Source organism: Pristis pectinata, chromosome 9 (genome assembly GCF_009764475.1).
Source record: "Pristis pectinata isolate sPriPec2 chromosome 9, sPriPec2.1.pri, whole genome shotgun sequence".
Taxonomy (NCBI): Eukaryota; Metazoa; Chordata; class Chondrichthyes; order Rhinopristiformes; family Pristidae; genus Pristis; species Pristis pectinata.
The window spans coordinates 78,855,402-78,872,775 of record NC_067413.1 but is presented as its reverse complement, the minus strand read 5'-3'; the positions used below and the strand labels follow the sequence as shown (position 1 = coordinate 78,872,775).

At 40.4% G+C, this 17,374-nt stretch overlaps 1 protein-coding gene across 1 annotated transcript in view; it reads left to right on the top strand.

The window, feature by feature from the left end:
• The first annotated feature begins 3,047 nt into the window (after positions 1–3,047).
• mybl1 (v-myb avian myeloblastosis viral oncogene homolog-like 1) overlaps positions 3,048–17,374 on the top strand; it is a 54,534-nt gene continuing 40,207 nt past the window's right edge. The window contains exons 1-4 of the mRNA XM_052022608.1: positions 3,048–3,272; positions 14,650–14,755; positions 15,077–15,148; positions 15,802–15,894. Coding sequence (XP_051878568.1) covers positions 3,250–3,272; positions 14,650–14,755; positions 15,077–15,148; positions 15,802–15,894 — 294 coding nt within the window. The 5' untranslated portion in view covers positions 3,048–3,249. The remainder of the gene's footprint in view (positions 3,273–14,649; positions 14,756–15,076; positions 15,149–15,801; positions 15,895–17,374) is intronic.

The window sequence follows — 17,374 nt, the reverse complement described above, 5'->3', positions numbered from 1 at the left end:
GTTCTGAAAGAGATAGCTGACGAGATTGTGGAGGCATCAGTAGTGATCCTTCAAGAATCACTGGAGACAGGAAAGCTCCCAGAGGACTGGAAAATTGCAAATGTAACACCATTGTTTACAAAGGGAGGGAGGCAAAAAAAAGGAATTTCTTGGCCAGTTAGCTTGACCTCTGTGGTTGGTAAGATTTTAGAGTCCATTATTAAGAATGAAATTTTGAAGTACTTGGAAGTGTATGATAAAATAGCACAGTTTCATTAAGGGGAAATCTTGCCTGACAAATCTGTTAAAATTCTTTGAGGAGATAACAAGCAGGTTAGACAAAAGAGAGTCAGTGGATGCTAATTACTTGGATTTTCAGGTCTTTGACAAGTGACCATGCATGAGGCTGCTAAACAAGGTAAGAGCCCATGGTGTTAGAAGCAAGGTACTAGTATAGATAGAAGATTGGCTGATTGGCTGAAGCCAAAGGTCCTTTTCAGGATGGCTGCCTGTGACTAGTGGAGTTCTGCAAGGGTTAGTGTTGGGACCACAACTTTTCACTTTAATGATCTGGATGAAGGAACTGATGGCATTGTGGCCAAGTTTGCAAATTATACCAAGATATGTGGAGAAGCAGGTAGTATGTTGGAGGCAGGGTCTGCAGAAGGACTTGGACAAGTTAGGGGAGTGGGCAAAGAAGTGGCAGATGGAATACAGCATAGGGAATTGTGGGGTTATGCACTTTGGTAGGAAGAATAAAGGTGTAGACGATTCTAAATGGGGAGAAAATTCAGAAATCAGAGGTGCAAAGGGACTTGGGAATCCTGAACCAGGACTCCCTCAAGGTTAACTTGAAGGTTGAGTCAGTAGTAAAGGTGGCAAATGCAATGTTAGCATTCATTTTAAGAGGACTAGGAAATAAAAGCAAGGATGTACTGCTGAGGCTTTATAAGGTGTTGGTCAGACTGCATTTGGAATATTATGAGCAATTTTGGGCCCTGTATCTAAGGGAGGATGTGTTGCCCCTGGAGAGTGTCCAGAGGAGGTTCACAAGAATGATCCTAGAAATGAAAGGCTTAACAAATGAGTGTTCGATGTTTCTGGAGCTATACTCAATGGAGTTCGGAAGGATGAAGGGGGATCTCATTGAAACCTACTGGATACTGAAAGGCCTGGATAGAGTGGACGTGGAGAGGGTGTCTCCATTAGTAGGAGAGTCTAGGATCTGAGGGCATAGCCTCAGAATAAAGGGATGTCCCTTTAAAACTGAGGAGTTTCTTCAGGCAGAGGGAGGTGAATCTGTGGAATTCATTGCCACAGAGGGCTGTGGAGACCATATTTAAGGCAGAGATTGATAGGTTCTTGATTGGTAAGGGGGTTAAAGGTTCTGGGGAGAAGGTGGAAGAATGGGGTTAAAAATCAGTGGGGATTGAATGGTGGAGACTAGATGGGCCGAATGGCCTAATTCTTCTCTATCTTATGGTCTTAAACTCCAGCAGATACAGGCCAAATCTATCCAAACCCTTGAATTGTCTTTGGAGACTTACAATACTCTTACAAAATCAGGAGCTACAACTAGATTATTTTTACCTATTACAAATTAGAGGCTGTATCAGATTACTTTTGTGCAATATGAATTAATGCTCCCATTTCCAAAACTTTAAGGTCCTGATTCCATCAGATGGTTCCCACCTCCTCAAGGCTTTCAACTTACACCCACATTACCTTACCACAATGTCTATCTATTTTCTAGAACCACGTGAATCACACCTTCCTCTGTACATCCAAAATCCAGGAAGAACTGGAATGTTCCCCCTCTGTGGTATTAATTGGTCACTACTCCATAATGCTCTTGCATCCTGATGTCCATCTCTAGACCTTGAAATCCCTCATAACTATTGCCAGAATTTCTACTCCAATTTAATTGTTTTGAGATATAAGCTTTAATCAAAATGTTGTTCTTTAGGTGTCAGGAAAGTTTCCACACACCTGGATCAGAAAGTCATTAGTTCATGCTTTGTTCAGGACAAAAGAATCATGCAGAATAACACTATTTCCAACCACCTATCATTATATAAGGAACATAAGAAATAAGAGCAAGAGTAGGCCAGTCAGCTCTTCAAGCCTGCTCTACCATTCCATAAGATCACAGTTGATCCAGTCTTTGCCTCAACCCATTTTCCTACTCTTTCCCCAAACCCCTTGATCAAACTACTCCCTCCATCCTCCCATCCAACTGTAAGTTGGTGGAATAGATGGAACTGAATCAAATACTGTGAAGGCAGCTGAACAGTAGTGCTAGTGTGGAAGAGTTCTTACGATGGGGTGTATGGGTGTATCATGAGCATAAATGTTTCAAGGGGATGAAAACAGATTTGCTAGGGGTTAATTTCCTCATGATCTCCACCGCTAAAGCTGCAGGCATTGCTTGTAACTACTACTCTTGACCTCACAATCTACCTGATTGTCGACCTGCATTTCCCTGTAGCTGTGACACTTTACTCTGTATTCTGTTATTGTTTTTACCCTGTACTACCGCCATGCACTGTCTAATGAATTGATCTGCACGAACGGTAGGCAACACAAGTTTTTCTCCGTACCTCGGTACAAGTGACAATAATACATCAATACCAAACATCTCTCAGCTGGAAAAACAGAAAATGAGAGAAGCAAAAGGATGAGAAGTATATCAGAGGGACGATATTCCATGATTCGCTGCAGCTAACGCCACAGGGTCGAAAAACTGGCACAAGTTTGAAACACTGAGCACTATGCAGGCCGCCCACAAGATGGCGCTGCCGCTGTTCATTTCGCGCCGTTCGACTGCCGACAGCGCGGGGCGAACTACAATCACCGTGATGCAGCGCGGTCCGGCACCACCCCAACCCGCCCGGCGTCACACGCACGCGCAGCCACTGGCGCTCCCAGCTCCTCCGGCCGCCCGCCCTGCCGCCTCCCAGCCTATGAACGGTCGGGACGCGTGCGCACATTCAAATGCTGTTGGCGAATGTTTGAGAGGGAGGCTGGCGCGAGATTTGGCGGGACATAGAAACGGAGCCGGAGCGTGAGAGCGGCTGCGGGGAGGGCCGGCGGAGGCACGGCTGCCGGGACTATGGTGACTCCACTCTCGGCACTGAGCCAGCAAGCAGCGACCCTTGGCCAACCGGTGTCCGGCACCACAGCCAAGTGATTGTTAGGCGCCAACTTTGCCGGAGCCCCGGTGTGAGTGACTTGAGTGAGTGAGTGTCGGGGGCGAAGCGGTTCCTGTCAATGATGGCCAAGCGAGCTCGGAGGTGAGTGCGTAGCCAGCGGCTTCCCACTTAAACCGCGATCGGGGAGGGCTCATTACCCCCTACACGCACTGTCTCTTCATTTCATTGCCAGGTGAAAGTTGCGCCTGCTGTCAGCTGTCTGCGGCAACTTACACTGACGCTGCGACGTCGGCGCAATGTCAAAAAAAACGCAAGATTGTTATACTTTTGGTTCTCATGTTCAGTATAATTGCATTATTGTCATTTGGGGATTTTGCATTAAGAAAAAATTATTTATGAATGTTAACGTTTTACGAGTGTGATAAAAGTTGCTAGGAAAACCGCTAAAGTCAAAGTGCACCAGGTGTAACGCGCCAGTTAGGTTAAATTTACTTCTGTACCCTTCAATCTGTCATCCAGATGTCCTTGTACATATACAATTTGCCACATCATGCATGGCTGGGCGTGCTGCATAACATCGTTGTGAAACTGGTCAGTGAAGCATGCCAAAAAAATAAAATCGGCTAGAGCTTCAATTACTAAGGCTTAGCTGAAATTGTTTCGGTTTTTGGCTTTCTGGTGTATGGTAGGGTTAAATTAACAATGATCGGACGTTTATGATAAAATAGACTTGGTGGAGTAATATTGTCCATGTTCTTTGTTTTGCGTTGGATTAGAATATGAGGCAAGAACAACAAGATGGACCACTTTCCAATGTAAATCTCGGTGTGTATGTATACCTCTGTAGGGTTCTAGCGAATATATTTTTGAAGCTCATTAAATGTACTCCAGTAATTTAACCAACAGCAGTCAAGTGGGATATTGTAAAATAAATCACAGAACTTCCATCTATTTTGAATCAGAGATGTTAGTTATCCCCTCCCATGTGATTTACTGTCTTCAATCAAAGATATTTAACTGAACACTATCTGAAATGTTAACGTAGTGGAGTGCTTTCCTTCTCCCCATAACCTATCCAAAGTACAGTGATCAATATCTGAATACCTTGGAAAATTATCTCCTAGAAAGTTCATAACCTTTTTTAACCAGGGATAATCTTGGTTTTATTTTGTTAATAAGACTGCAATGTGATCACAAGATTTTGGTTTAACTTCAGTGTTCCCTGCTCTTAAAATTATTTGTTCATAATTGGCACCAAACTGTAAAGTGAGGAATATTTAGAATTTGTTAGTGCATATCTGAAATCCACTGTGATTGTTTATTAAATATTTGGTTGAACATAAATTAAACATTAAATTATACACAATTTTTACAAGAAAGAACACAATTAGAACAAAAAAAACAAAATCCATTGTTGTGCAAAGTGATCAAAATGGTCAGTGTTACTAAACTGTTGTGATCAGGATTTGGCTGGTTTGTTCAAGAATCAAATGGTTAAGGGGAAGTAGCTTTTCTTGAATCTGGTGGTGTGGGACTTCAGGCTTCAGTACCTTCTACTTGATGGTAGCTGCGAAAATATGGCATGACCTGGATGATGGGGATCTTTGATTGATAGATGTTGCCTTCTTGAGGCAGTGCCTCCTGTAGATGCTACCATTGGTGGGGAGGGATGTGCCCATGATGTATTGGGAAGAGTCCACTACTCACTGCAGCTTCTTACTTTATGTTCGAATTGCCGTATCAGACCACGATGCAACCAGTCAGGATACTTAATTTTTTTCTCAGTGTTGCTTCCTGTGTTTACTCTGAGAATATCACTTTTTTAATGTATAGAATTAAATATTTTGCACTTTTTTGAGCAATAGCTCCTGAAGTACTTAAGTTCATCTTGATAGTGTAAAATGTTTCAAAATTTGCTGTGTGGTGTAAGCTTCAAACTCTATGCAAGTGCCAAATGGTGCTCCATCATTAAAAACGATAGTCAACGTATCAACATAGGTTTTCAAAGTACACGTTTTAAAACTCATTGCTAAAATAACTTGCCGAATGAATAAATTCTGTAACAGCTAATTTAGTTTATTAAAGTTTCCTATTAAATAAATGCTATTTGTGCATTTTGTTTTGAAATGTGAATGCTATGTATAGTAATCAAATGTTGTGTTCTATAAATGATATCAAGTGAGGTTGCTTGAATATCTTTTACGGATTCTGAGCCAATTATCATACTGTGTCCTTGCTTGCATCATTGAGAAAATGCTCTTAAGTGGTAGGATTGGTAGGCTCTTGTGTTTCTGCCTTCATGAGTAAACAGAGCTTTCAGCAGAACATCATTTATTGAAGGCAAGAACTCTCCATGGAACAGCAGTATTTAGTGAAACAATATGTGGAGGTCATGCCACATGGTGTACTATTCTCATGAAGATACCCCTAACACTTTTGCATACAGTAACTGGCTTCCTTTTTAAACAGAAGCTAAACTCGTGCTCACCATCTATTTACACAATTATACAATAGGTTGCGTATTACATAAGTATACACAATTATCAATTAAACCCATCAATATACTTGTATTCTTAACCTCTTGAGATCTACGAAGATGATTTTTGTCATCCCTTAAGTGTCCACTCCAGCTGCATTCAATTCTGGTGGATTACCTTCTGCTGAAGGTTATGTTCTCTACTCATTGTATCCCATCCTGTAACTCAAATCCATGCTTATCCTGCACTTCGTGTTCTTGATCACACTCTTTTTGGGTATCGTACGTGCAGCAGTTGATCTAAACTAACCTTTTGACTTTTGCCTTCCATTTCCATATAATATATAACTACCAGTATTTCCACAATCTATCTACAGCTTCAACTTAAATCATCTTTGGCCTGTTGGCTGGAGTAATCTGTCTCCCAGCTGAGATTTATGACCTGTACTTCCCCCTCTAGCTCCCATTCTTTATCCTCACTAGTCCTTCCAAGCTCGGCTATGCCTACAAAGGTTGACCCATCATGTCCCTGATAGGGAATACTAGTAGTGTAGAGTCGGATGACTTTGTATGTAGGCAGAAACGATGCCAGCTGGTGATGCATGAACTGCTTAGATCCCTTATTGAATAACTTCCTTGGTTCTGTTACAGTTCTGATTGCTCAGCTTCCCCATTACATACTGAAAAGTATGTGGGTATTAAGCTATGATGGATTCCATTAGAGTAAAGGAAGATGACAAACTGTGCCAATCACTGTCAGAAACCAGTTCCATGGGTTGCAAAAGCCTGGGAGCCTGTATGATCTGCTCTGTAGAGGTACATAACCCAAATGGCAACATTCCCAGTCACTGCATTTGGATATCAAACCAGCAGGAGGAAATATTCTGCTTCCCAAATGAGAAAAATTAACATATATGCATTGGAAAGGATGAGCCAACCACCTCCATGCTCGCGTTGGCTGTTCAGGCCTACAGTACTGACAGCCAGGAGGATTTCACTAGATTTTCCATGTGCTGAACAATCCCAGACTAGTACATTTCTGGCTACTGCATTCATGTGGATGATTCCCATAAGCTGAGAGTGGATGTTCTATGGTATGTGTGCTTTTGGTACCTTTTGGAATCAACATTCTGGCTGCACTTTAGACACCGCAGCACTGGTGACTCATGTTTCCTTCTCCAGAAAGTCATTCCCATCTCCAAATAACACTACTCTGATGAGGTATATTTGTACACCATCCTCAAAAGAATCTCTTGTACAGGTGCTTCTCTCAAACTTACTGACTGTCTTGAAAAATCAATGCAGTTGGAAAATGCCTTGCCCCTTTTTGTTGTTGCCACCTCATAAGGACATTGCAATAGTACATTCTGCTTTAATGTACAGTACTCAATTGAATAGGGACAAAAGGATGGCTAGTCTTTGCAGTTAGCTTTGTCAGAATAGCTGTCTTTGCAGTTAGTTTTGTCAGAATAGCCACCAGATTTTTATGGTCTGTGTGCCTGCTAAACAGAAACTCCTGAAATTTGGTAACACCCAAAAAAATGTTGCTGGAGTCTCTTCTTCGATCTGACAGGAGGTGAGAGTGCAGAAGTGTAAGCAAATGGTAACTCATGGTCTGATTCTATTGCAGGGGTGATGACTTCAGCACATGGTTGGGGTAAGCATCGTTGGGTTACCCTGTCAAATAGTCATGCTGGTTTCTGAAAATCATAATAGACAAGGAAAGAGTTGCTACCAAGTTTTTTGCTCTACATGTCTTGTAAGGTTTCCATTGCTCTTCACCTTGGTGTTACTGCTTGTCTTCATAAGTTATTACACAACAGGGTGACCAAACTAAATAGAATCTTGAAGTAATATGAAGCAATTCAATAAAGGAATACAGCTCAGTAACATTAATTGGGTTTAAAAGAATTAACACAGCTGCGAGCCTTATCTAGACAGGTCTCTGTCCATTCTTGTTGATTCTTGATCCCAGATAGACCACCTTTCAGACTGCAGAAAGGTGCACTTGTTCTGCTTCTGTTTTATGTTGTATTTCTGTTATGTGAACATCTCACAGAGTATCTTCAAGTGTTAGTATTAGTCCTCTACAGTGAGGATGTCATTGACCTTATTTCATTACCTCAGGATCCTTGCAACTCTTTTGCATTACTGACTGAAAGATGTGGTGACTTGGTATAGACATAGAGCCACTTGTGCCTGTGACTGACTCCTGAGTCCACATTCCACTGCATTGCAGGCATGGGACAGGCTGACCTTTTTATAATTCCACAAATCTTGGAGGTAGGCAGCAGATATTGCTTCTTGTTAACAATTCTGTTTTGAGTTTCCTTGTATGCTCTATATAATCACACAATTTTGTCTGCCTTGGAGATCACAGCCAATGGGGTTGCTCACTCATTGTGTCAGACCTTCAACACCCCACTGTTGCTGATATGCAGTTCCTCTTCTACAGACTTAAGTTGAAAGGGAACTGGTCTTGGCTGACAATGAATGGACTTGGCTTCTAAATGAATGCACATGTGGACTTTGCACCTAACAATACTACTATACAAGACAGTGAAGAGATGCTTGCATAGCACCAAAAGCTTCTGCCATGCTCATAAATGCCATATCGATGTTATGGATCACCTCCCAGTCAAGATGTAGTGCCCATAGTCAATTCGTTCCCCCATCTGCATCAGGTGTATCTTGCAATTATCTATGATTATGTGCCGCTCCTCCTTTATATTTTTATAGCCAGACTTTGCTTAACATTTCCCCAAGAATTTGAAGGAGCTCCCTGGAGTATACTTAGAGTGGTACAACAGTTCACCAGTGGAATTGTACTGAATAACTGCTCATTTATGTAAAGGAGTGATCTGCACCATTATTAATTGATACCATCAGTGCATAACCCGTTTACTGTAATCATGACTTGGTAATCTCAAAAGCGTTGTAGGCCTGAGTCTATAGTGGTAAATATCCCAATAGTTGTGGTGCTCCATGGTGTGGTTACAGCATCCTGGTGTGTGGAGTGTCTCTCTGTGGCTACCACCCACCATTGCTGCACTGGTCTTTCCCACTTTGTGGGCATTTTGTGGGGAGTTCTTGGGTAACAAATTTGCTTTCTGACTGTGTGAACTGATGCTGTGGACAAAGAAGGAATGATCATCCTTTTTGCTTACACTCCAGAATTACACCCTAAACCAAACTGCCTCAGATTCCCATTTTACATACTCCTTTGAATGTTAAGTCATAGAATCATAGAGCACAGAAGCTGGCCCTTTTGTCCCAACTGATCCATGCAGACCAAGATGCCCATCCAAGCTAGACCCATTTGTCTGTCTTTGGCCCATATCCTTCTAAACCTTTCCTGTCCAAATGTCTTTTAAAAGTTGTTATTGTGTTTTTAAAGTTGTTATTGTATCTGCCTCAACTACTTCCTCTGGCAACTCATTCCATTATATGTACTACCCTCTGTGTTCAATAAATAGATAAATGAAAGGAACTTGAGGGCCAACTTTTAAATCTTTCTCCTCTCACCTTAAACCTGTGCGCTCTAGTTCTTGGTTCCCCAAACCTGGGAAAAAGACTGAGTGCATTCACCCTATCTATGCCCCTCATGATTTTATACACCTCCTATGAGATCACCCCTCAGTCTCCTATGCTCCAAGGAAAAAAAGTCCTAGCCTGTCCAACCTCTCCCTATTAACTCAGTCCCTGGAGTCCTGGCAACATCCTTATAAATCTTTTTTGCTCTCTTTCCAGTTTAATATCATCATTGCTATACCAGGGTGACCAAAACCCAACGCAATACTCCCAAGTGCAGCCTCACCAGCGTCTTGTACAACTGCAACGTAATGTCCCAACTCCTATACTCAACGCCCTAACTGATGAAGGCCAACATGGCAAAAGCCACCTTCACCACTGTGTCCACCTGTGACTCCACTTTCAGGGAACCGTGTACCTGAACTCCATGGTCCCTCTGTTCTACAATACTCTCCAAGGCTCTACCATTAACTATGAAAGTCCTATCCTGATTTGACTTTCTAAAATGCAACACCCTTCATTTATCTGAATTAAACTCCATTTGTCATTCCTCAGTCTGCTTACCCAACTGATCAAGATTCCCCTAATTTTTAATAACCTTCACTCAATGATACCATCTATTTTGTGTCATCTATTTTAGTCCTCAGTGTTAAATAGTTTTACCTGAATTCTTCCATCACACACTAAGTGTTCTTGCAATGCCTGATCCAAGAAGGTTTGGAAATTGCACCTTTTTTTATTAACCAGGGTATTTATCCTGCCATGTATTTGTGAATTTTTTTTTCTGCTCATTGGTTACATACATCAGACATGTAGCTCTGAAATCTTTGGGTATGTTCTCATGTAGTTTGTGGTACATGTAAGGTCACCAAAGCCTTGTAGGTCTCTGGACTTTAGGTCTATGCTTTCCACGTGTAAGTCATCAATGTGCCTGTTTGCTCTTTGCTGCTAACTAAGGCAAATAATAGAATTAGAGCTACCAACAAAACAACATGCTTTATTGAAGGCAAAAACCTCTCATCTAAAGAACAATATATAAAGTCCTGGTCCAGAAGATAACTGCCCACGGGATCCAGGGCAGTTTGGCTAATTGGATCTGTAATTGGCTTAGTGTTAGGAGGCAGATGGTGATGGTCAAGGGCTTTTTTTTCCCCCAGTCAGAAGCCTGTGACCAAGGATTAGTGCTGGGACCCTTGCTGTCTGTTAAATACATGAACAATCTTGATATGAATGGAGGAGGTATTATTAGCAAGTTTGCAGTTAGTGTTGTTGATAGTGAGAGGGTAGTCTTTGGCTACAGACTGGAATTGATAAGTTGATAAGATGGGTAAAGCAATAGCAGATGGAATTTTGTCATGAAAAATTAGCTGCATTTTGTAAGCACTACTGAAATTAGGATATGCACAATGGATGGTAGGTCTCCAGGAAATACTGAGGAACACAGGAACTTTGGTGTTCATGGATCCCTGAAGGCAGTGGTACAGGTGGTTAACATGGTTTATGGGATACTTGCCTTTATTAGCCAGGGCATAGAATATAAAAGCAAAAGGTTATAGTAATAATTTATGAAACATTAGTTAGACTATAGCTGGAGCACTGTGTGCAGTTCTGGTCATCACATTATAGAAAGGAAAGATGTGATTGCAGTGGAGATTCATCAGGGTATTGTCTGATGTGAGCTTTCAGGTATGAGATGGGACTGTATAGGCTTTTATTCCTTGGACTGGAGATGGCTGAGAGAGGCCTGATTGAGGCATAGAAAATTAGGAGGAGCCTGGGTTAGATGGATAGTGAGAAACCTTTCTCCTTAACAGAGGTGAATGTAACTAGAAAGAATAGGTTTGATGTAAAGCAAAGGTGATTTAGAGAGGATTTAGCATTGGTGGGGAGGGGAATTTTCACCTGGAAGGTTGTTGAAATATGGAACATCATTATGGTAGGTAAAGAAAAAGTAAAACTCTGTGGTTAATCGGTGATGTATAAAGAATATACCATGCTGTAATTGTTCTCTGGTAGAAATGCAATTTTTTTAAAAATTCACTTTGTTCCACTGTTGTTTGACAGGTAGTACTCCATTTTCCATTGGCTGTGGAAAAGGATGAAGAAGTGAATTGATGGGGATGAATGGGAAATGTTCAGTGAATCATTCTTTAGAGGGGTGGTTCCTGTCATGGGCAGTGTTCAGTTGGAAACAGGTTAAGAGAAGAGTGGCTATTGTATAGTTGTTATATCTGCCCAGTGATGGTATTAAGTGAAAAGTTGCCAAGATTCACTTATTTGCTCTTCAATCTCAATCTATAATCTGTGTTTGAGATTGCTACAAATTGAGGAGAGTGGACTTCTTAAGGCTCATTAAATCGGTACTGTATTGAACAGATTTTAAAAAAGTATATACGAATTTAAATACTTACAGTGTTTCTAGATGTTGTCCTTTTTGACCATTGTGAATCAACTGGTTTCCTTAACTTCCTCTAGCCTTCTGTGACAGAGTGATGAACAGGAGATTTAGGATTTCTGGGCTCTGCTTTTAAGAGCTCTTTTAAGTTCTTCCTTTTAAGTTCTCTATCTGTGCTAATATGTGTTTGATTTAAATCTATTTGACCTAAATCTAGGGAAAGTGTAAAACTAAGGGTTAACTATCCAAATAAATCTTGCAGAATCACCCTCTCTCTGCCCATCTAAGTCTCTGAAATTTTACAAAGATGTGTATGATGGCTGAGATATTCTTATAAATACTCATGAGGATTGAAAACTGAATTTGTCAACATTGCCATCGGGAATCATTTTAATTGCTATCATCTGAGCTGAGTTCTTTTCTTCCTGATATGTTCAACCTTTGTATCAGTTGCCATTTGGAGCTGTTGATTACTTCCCCTTGATGTTTTTAGTTTTGTTCCATTTTTCTTTTAACTTGCTTACTTTGGTTTCAAATTAACAGTAGATTGTTGTACTAAATTGGGGGCCTCTAGAGTATTGGATGGAACAATCTGCTTAACTAGCAGATGTAAGAATATTTGCATCTGTAAACAGGATTAGAATTCCTTCCTGGGAAGTGGAGCAAGAGGAATTTAAAATTGAAAAGGTGAATTACCGTGATGTGGTAATCTTGATTTGTCTAATTACAGGACAACTGCCAGAGTTAGACAGGAGGCTCATGTGCGTTATGTACATTAAAACAGTAGGTCCCTGATTCTACCTTAACCAGGAACGCAACAGGACACCTTCCAATTACCTTGATTGCTATATCCTGACCAAACCACAGAGATAATTACAATTATTGTTTGCTTTTGTGGTCCCAGTAAGGGTAGAACCTGAACAAGGAAAGTGACCTCCCTTGCTAGGATTATCCTCACCTCGGTTTTAATTACCTTGACACCAGTGAGAAATTTGTGGACCAGTTTGTTGCTTCCTGTTGACTTTCTGATCACTCTGAGCTACAGGTATTGAAATTTATTTTGGCATCATGGAGAGTTAGGAGCAACGGTGGAATTCTGCACAGCATAGCAAGCCCTGCCCACAGCAACGCTGCTGATTTAGTACTTAATGTACTGTAAAATCAAGTGGAGCCACTGCAGATCACTTCTGCAATCTCACAACTAATGAATCAGATCAAACCTATGCAATGCCTCTTCAGACCATTCAGAAATGAATACATAATAGGAGGAAGGACCTCTCAATGCAATTAGCTATGATCATATTGAATGGTGGTGCAAGTGTAAAGGCTGAATGGCTTACCCTTTTCATATTTTCTATGTAACTACATACTCATTGATGAGGAAGTCCAGCAGGTGAGTGCCAAAACAAAGGCTGTGACCTTTGGAGACACCTTCAGCAGATATGAAGCAGATGAGCCATCCTGGCCTACTCCTGAAGTTGCAATATATCCTAATAAACACTCATCCACAACACTAAATCCAAATTAGCTTGAAAATATTCAAAGATAATTTTAACATCATAATTATACTCATTTCTTTCCTCCTGTTACCATGCTCCAATATGCCATCCACTGAAGGTGATGGCAAACTTCATCATCAGGACTGCCCTTTGCTGTGAGGTGGCTCCCAAGGTATGGTTCATGTTTTCCAGGATAGTTTTAGGAGGTGATATTATGCTGTGGGAATAGGTTGGGAGGGAGGCTTTGTTCTGCAGATGTTAAGTGTAAGCCCCATTCTCTTGTGTGCTTCAATTAATGAGTCACTGGTGACTTGGAGTTTAGCATGAGCAATCCTCAGCTTGACATGTGGTTGGATTGGCCTTAGTTCTGGCCTGGAGGTGGAGACTGAACAGCTTCCAGTTTACTCTGCTGATTTGCTTCTATCCATTGGAATGCTTGCTGGTTGTGAGGTGCAATATTGATATTGATCTTTACTAATATCTGTATAAGCTATGCAAAAAGATTGGGCATTTCTGTGACGTAGGTACCTGGGAATAATGTCTCCAGAAAGTTAATCCTTTAATAGAGTTTATGCAGGAATAGCACGTGCCAGTTTGGCCCATAAAGGTGAAGGAACTTTGTTTTTACATGCCTCCTCATAATTCTGTCACTTTTTCTGCTGAAAGATGTGAGTTATCAGTGATCTGAATTAAGCATTGTAATTAACAGGAAAGTAAGATTGAAGTACATGTTCTCCCTATGTTATGAATGCCCAACTTATGGAAAGCCCATACATACGAATGAGCGTTTGGGAGACCAGTGGATGGATTTGCCGGTTGCTGTGGGGGTCGCAGGCATCTTCTGTTGTGTGGAAACTCAGTTCTGGTGCAAGGTTGGGATCACAGTACACGTTTAATCTTCATACAGCATGAATGAAACAAACCAGTCCTTTATTCCATACAGAGTACGGATATTACTTAGAATGGATAATAGTTTTGCTGCAACAACAATATCCTTGCATCTTGCAGAGAAATCCAAATGGCTAAGTTAAGTGCTCTGGTTTAACTACACATTGCCCTTGGTTGGCCTATGCTTTTACTTAAATATATTATTGGTGGCCTCATTTCCGGCTTTGGAATTGTTTGGGTTATAAACAGTTCTCGGGAACAGAATCCTGTCATAACTTGGGGAGGACCTCTACATATGGTTAGCAGGTAGTTTGAATTATGAGTAGATTATATGCAATTCTTATTTTGTTGTTTTCTGTTTGAATTTTGCATGTCTTAAAGGTTTAACTTGATATCGGCAATTTTCTTGTGGATTAATTAAACCACAATAGTATCAGTGACTTAAAGTATTTGCAAATGAATGGCAACATGGATATACTGTAAGCATTTATTTTTAGCTTGGAGATGGAAAATATGAGGCTTAGACAAAATACTGAACTTGATGTAAATCTGAAATCTTCAGAATTCACTTTTTTCCTTATGAATTTTTACTTTCATTGTTTTGAGGAGGAGAGGCAAAACTAAGTACCGTTTGGTTTTATATTCATGACTTTTGTCATAGCTTTGGAGGTTGTGCTAATTAATTTCAAAGCATAAAATAATATATCAACATCTGTCTTTTGGAAACAGTGAAGATGATGACGATGAACATCTGTTCCAAGATCGTGATTATGACATCCCTCGACAGAGAGGTACAAAGAAGCTCTGTAACAAAGTTAAATGGATACCTGACGAGGTAAATCTGAATAGTCTAACAGAATATGTGCATGGCTTTATAACTTGTAGTCTGCAATTTTAGTGCAACATGTCAAGCTCATATCATGTATCATCAAACTTCTACAGGAAATAATTTTATTATGAATCTAATTTGACTGCAGTGATAAATGTTGAAGTACTAAAGGTGTAACCTGGTTTCTGTTTGAATTCTAACGATTATACCATTTTATAGACGCTTTTGCCACATTTTAAAATAAATCTTGCCTGTGCTAATTTCTGCCATAATGGCTGTAGCTTTCATCTACTAATGGTAATTTTCTTTTCCCCTTGTGTTAAGCAGGATGAGAAGTTAAAGAAGCTGGTAGAAGAACATGGTACAGAAGATTGGAATTTCATTGCTAGTCATTTTCTTGTAAGTGATCTTTCTCTGGAGCTGTCAGGCACCAGCTCTACTATCTGTGCCACTATAATGTGTTATTTATGAATTGATGTAAAAGGTTAGGGATCAGGTTAAGTATTTCAAGGAGGAAGGTAATTGGGGATCAGAGAAAGGTGAGAACTTTTAATCAGAAGGGAGATCTGGGTGTCTTGAGAATGGGAGCAGTGGTGATTGCGATAAATAGGTGTCTTTGCTTGCATTGATGTGGCATTTAGAATTTGCGTTTTTCAAGGCTGCTGCACCTATGGCCTCAGGACAAGCCAATTTTTGCACCTGGGGGCGGAAGTAGATATTAGGCATCTAGGCAGTGTAACATCTGCACTATTGGTTGGAAAGAGGATGTCTCTTGTTTGCACTTAACCAAAATGATGGGCAGTGCAGCTGGCTGGAAAGTTTTGCATGCAGATCGTGGGGGCGTGCACCCTGTTTTAGTCCCACTCTATTTTCCAATTTAGGAAGTGACTCATCTGAAGGTCCTCTTGTCTGCTATTAAATCCATTGATACTTCATTGCCTTTATTTATTTATTTATGTGTGTGTATATATATATATAAAACCCTGAAAACTTGCTTTGGTTAATGAAACTACCTTTAAATATCTAATCAAGAATTTTAAAAAATATCCTAGAACCGAACAGATGTTCAATGCCAGCATCGGTGGCAAAAAGTCTTGAATCCAGAGTTAATAAAAGGACCATGGACAAAGGAGGAAGATCAAAAGGTAAGAGAATTATGAACCTGAAACTACCATAGTTATGTCATACTGTATCAGACCTGTCAATCTGTCTGTTTCAGATCACAAGAACCTTTTGTGAATTCATTGCCTTGCCTATCATTGTAGGAACTTCTTAAAATTGTGTCTCTTTTCTTTCTGGAAGAGATTTTTAATGTGTGAAGGAAAATATACACTCTTTGGTGTGTTATTGTAGAGGTCTTTCTATAAAGAATCCCATGTTGTCCACATTTTTCGCTGGACATGAGGGTTAACACCATGTTAATCTTTTTAATGTAAAATCTTTCATTATTGGTTCACCCTATCACTATAAAAGGTAAAGAAAGGTTATTGCTCCCTTGAAAATACTATATAAGCAATTTCTTGTTATGCATCCAAGATTTACAGCACCTTGAGCTATAATTATTATAAAATTTCCGTAATTCCTTAGTTCATGTAGCTCCATGTTGTATACGGCGATTGTAATGGCAAGGCAGGGTTCATAAGTGCAATGTTGTTCTCTTTGGAAGGTGGCCTACCAACTGGAAGTGGTTAGGAACCACTTGGGTTTGGATAGGAAGTATATTGTAAAACATTTGAGTTTGAAACAGGTCGGACTCTGCTATGCTGGTCCGGCTTGGTGTATTATCCCAGTTAGGATGACTTTTTCTTAATATTACTGCATGTGCTTTCTGTTCTTGTTCGATATTTTGTGTTTTATCCTTGCTCAGATTAACAGCATGTTTGAGAATGGTGTTTAATGAGGATTGGACATGGGGTGGGGTGGGGGGGGGGGGGGGGAATAAGTACATACACTCCAGTTAGTTCAGATTGGTTGTGTTGGGTTTTATTTTTGTAACCAATCGTACATACTGGCTTAGTGGCCCGGACTTCTGCCTGTAATGATGGAGTGAAAGAACTTAATCAATGTTCATCTTTATTACATTGTTACAGATTAAGTATTTTCATGATTTCTATGCATGTGTACGGGAAGTCCCCGGGTTAGGAACGCTCATACTTACAAACCGACCTCCATAAAGCCTATTATTTTAAAAAATCAAGTTACACACAATGGTTCATACTAAAGAATGGACGGACTACTTTGCGTGACGCTCAAAACACTGCACGTTTTAAGCAGTCCGTCAGCCCGAGGGAGAACAACGCCATGCGTTGGCGTAGGCTAACGTTATTGTTTGGTGGTAACACATCCAGGGATTTCTAATTGACGCTAGATGTGAACTGTATGTAACTGTTCCGACTTGCATACAAATTCGATTTACGAACAGACTCAAAAACGGAACTCGTTCGTAATCTGGGGACTTCCTGTATTTCAGTGTGGAGATCCTGAAGTTGACTTTGGTGATGCAGTGCTGCTTGTGGTTCTGCCATTTTGGATCCTTCTCTTCCATGTTTGAGGGGAAGAAATAAATTGATGAGAACCTCAAATACTTACAAACCAAATTTGCTGCAAAATAAATACCATGCATAG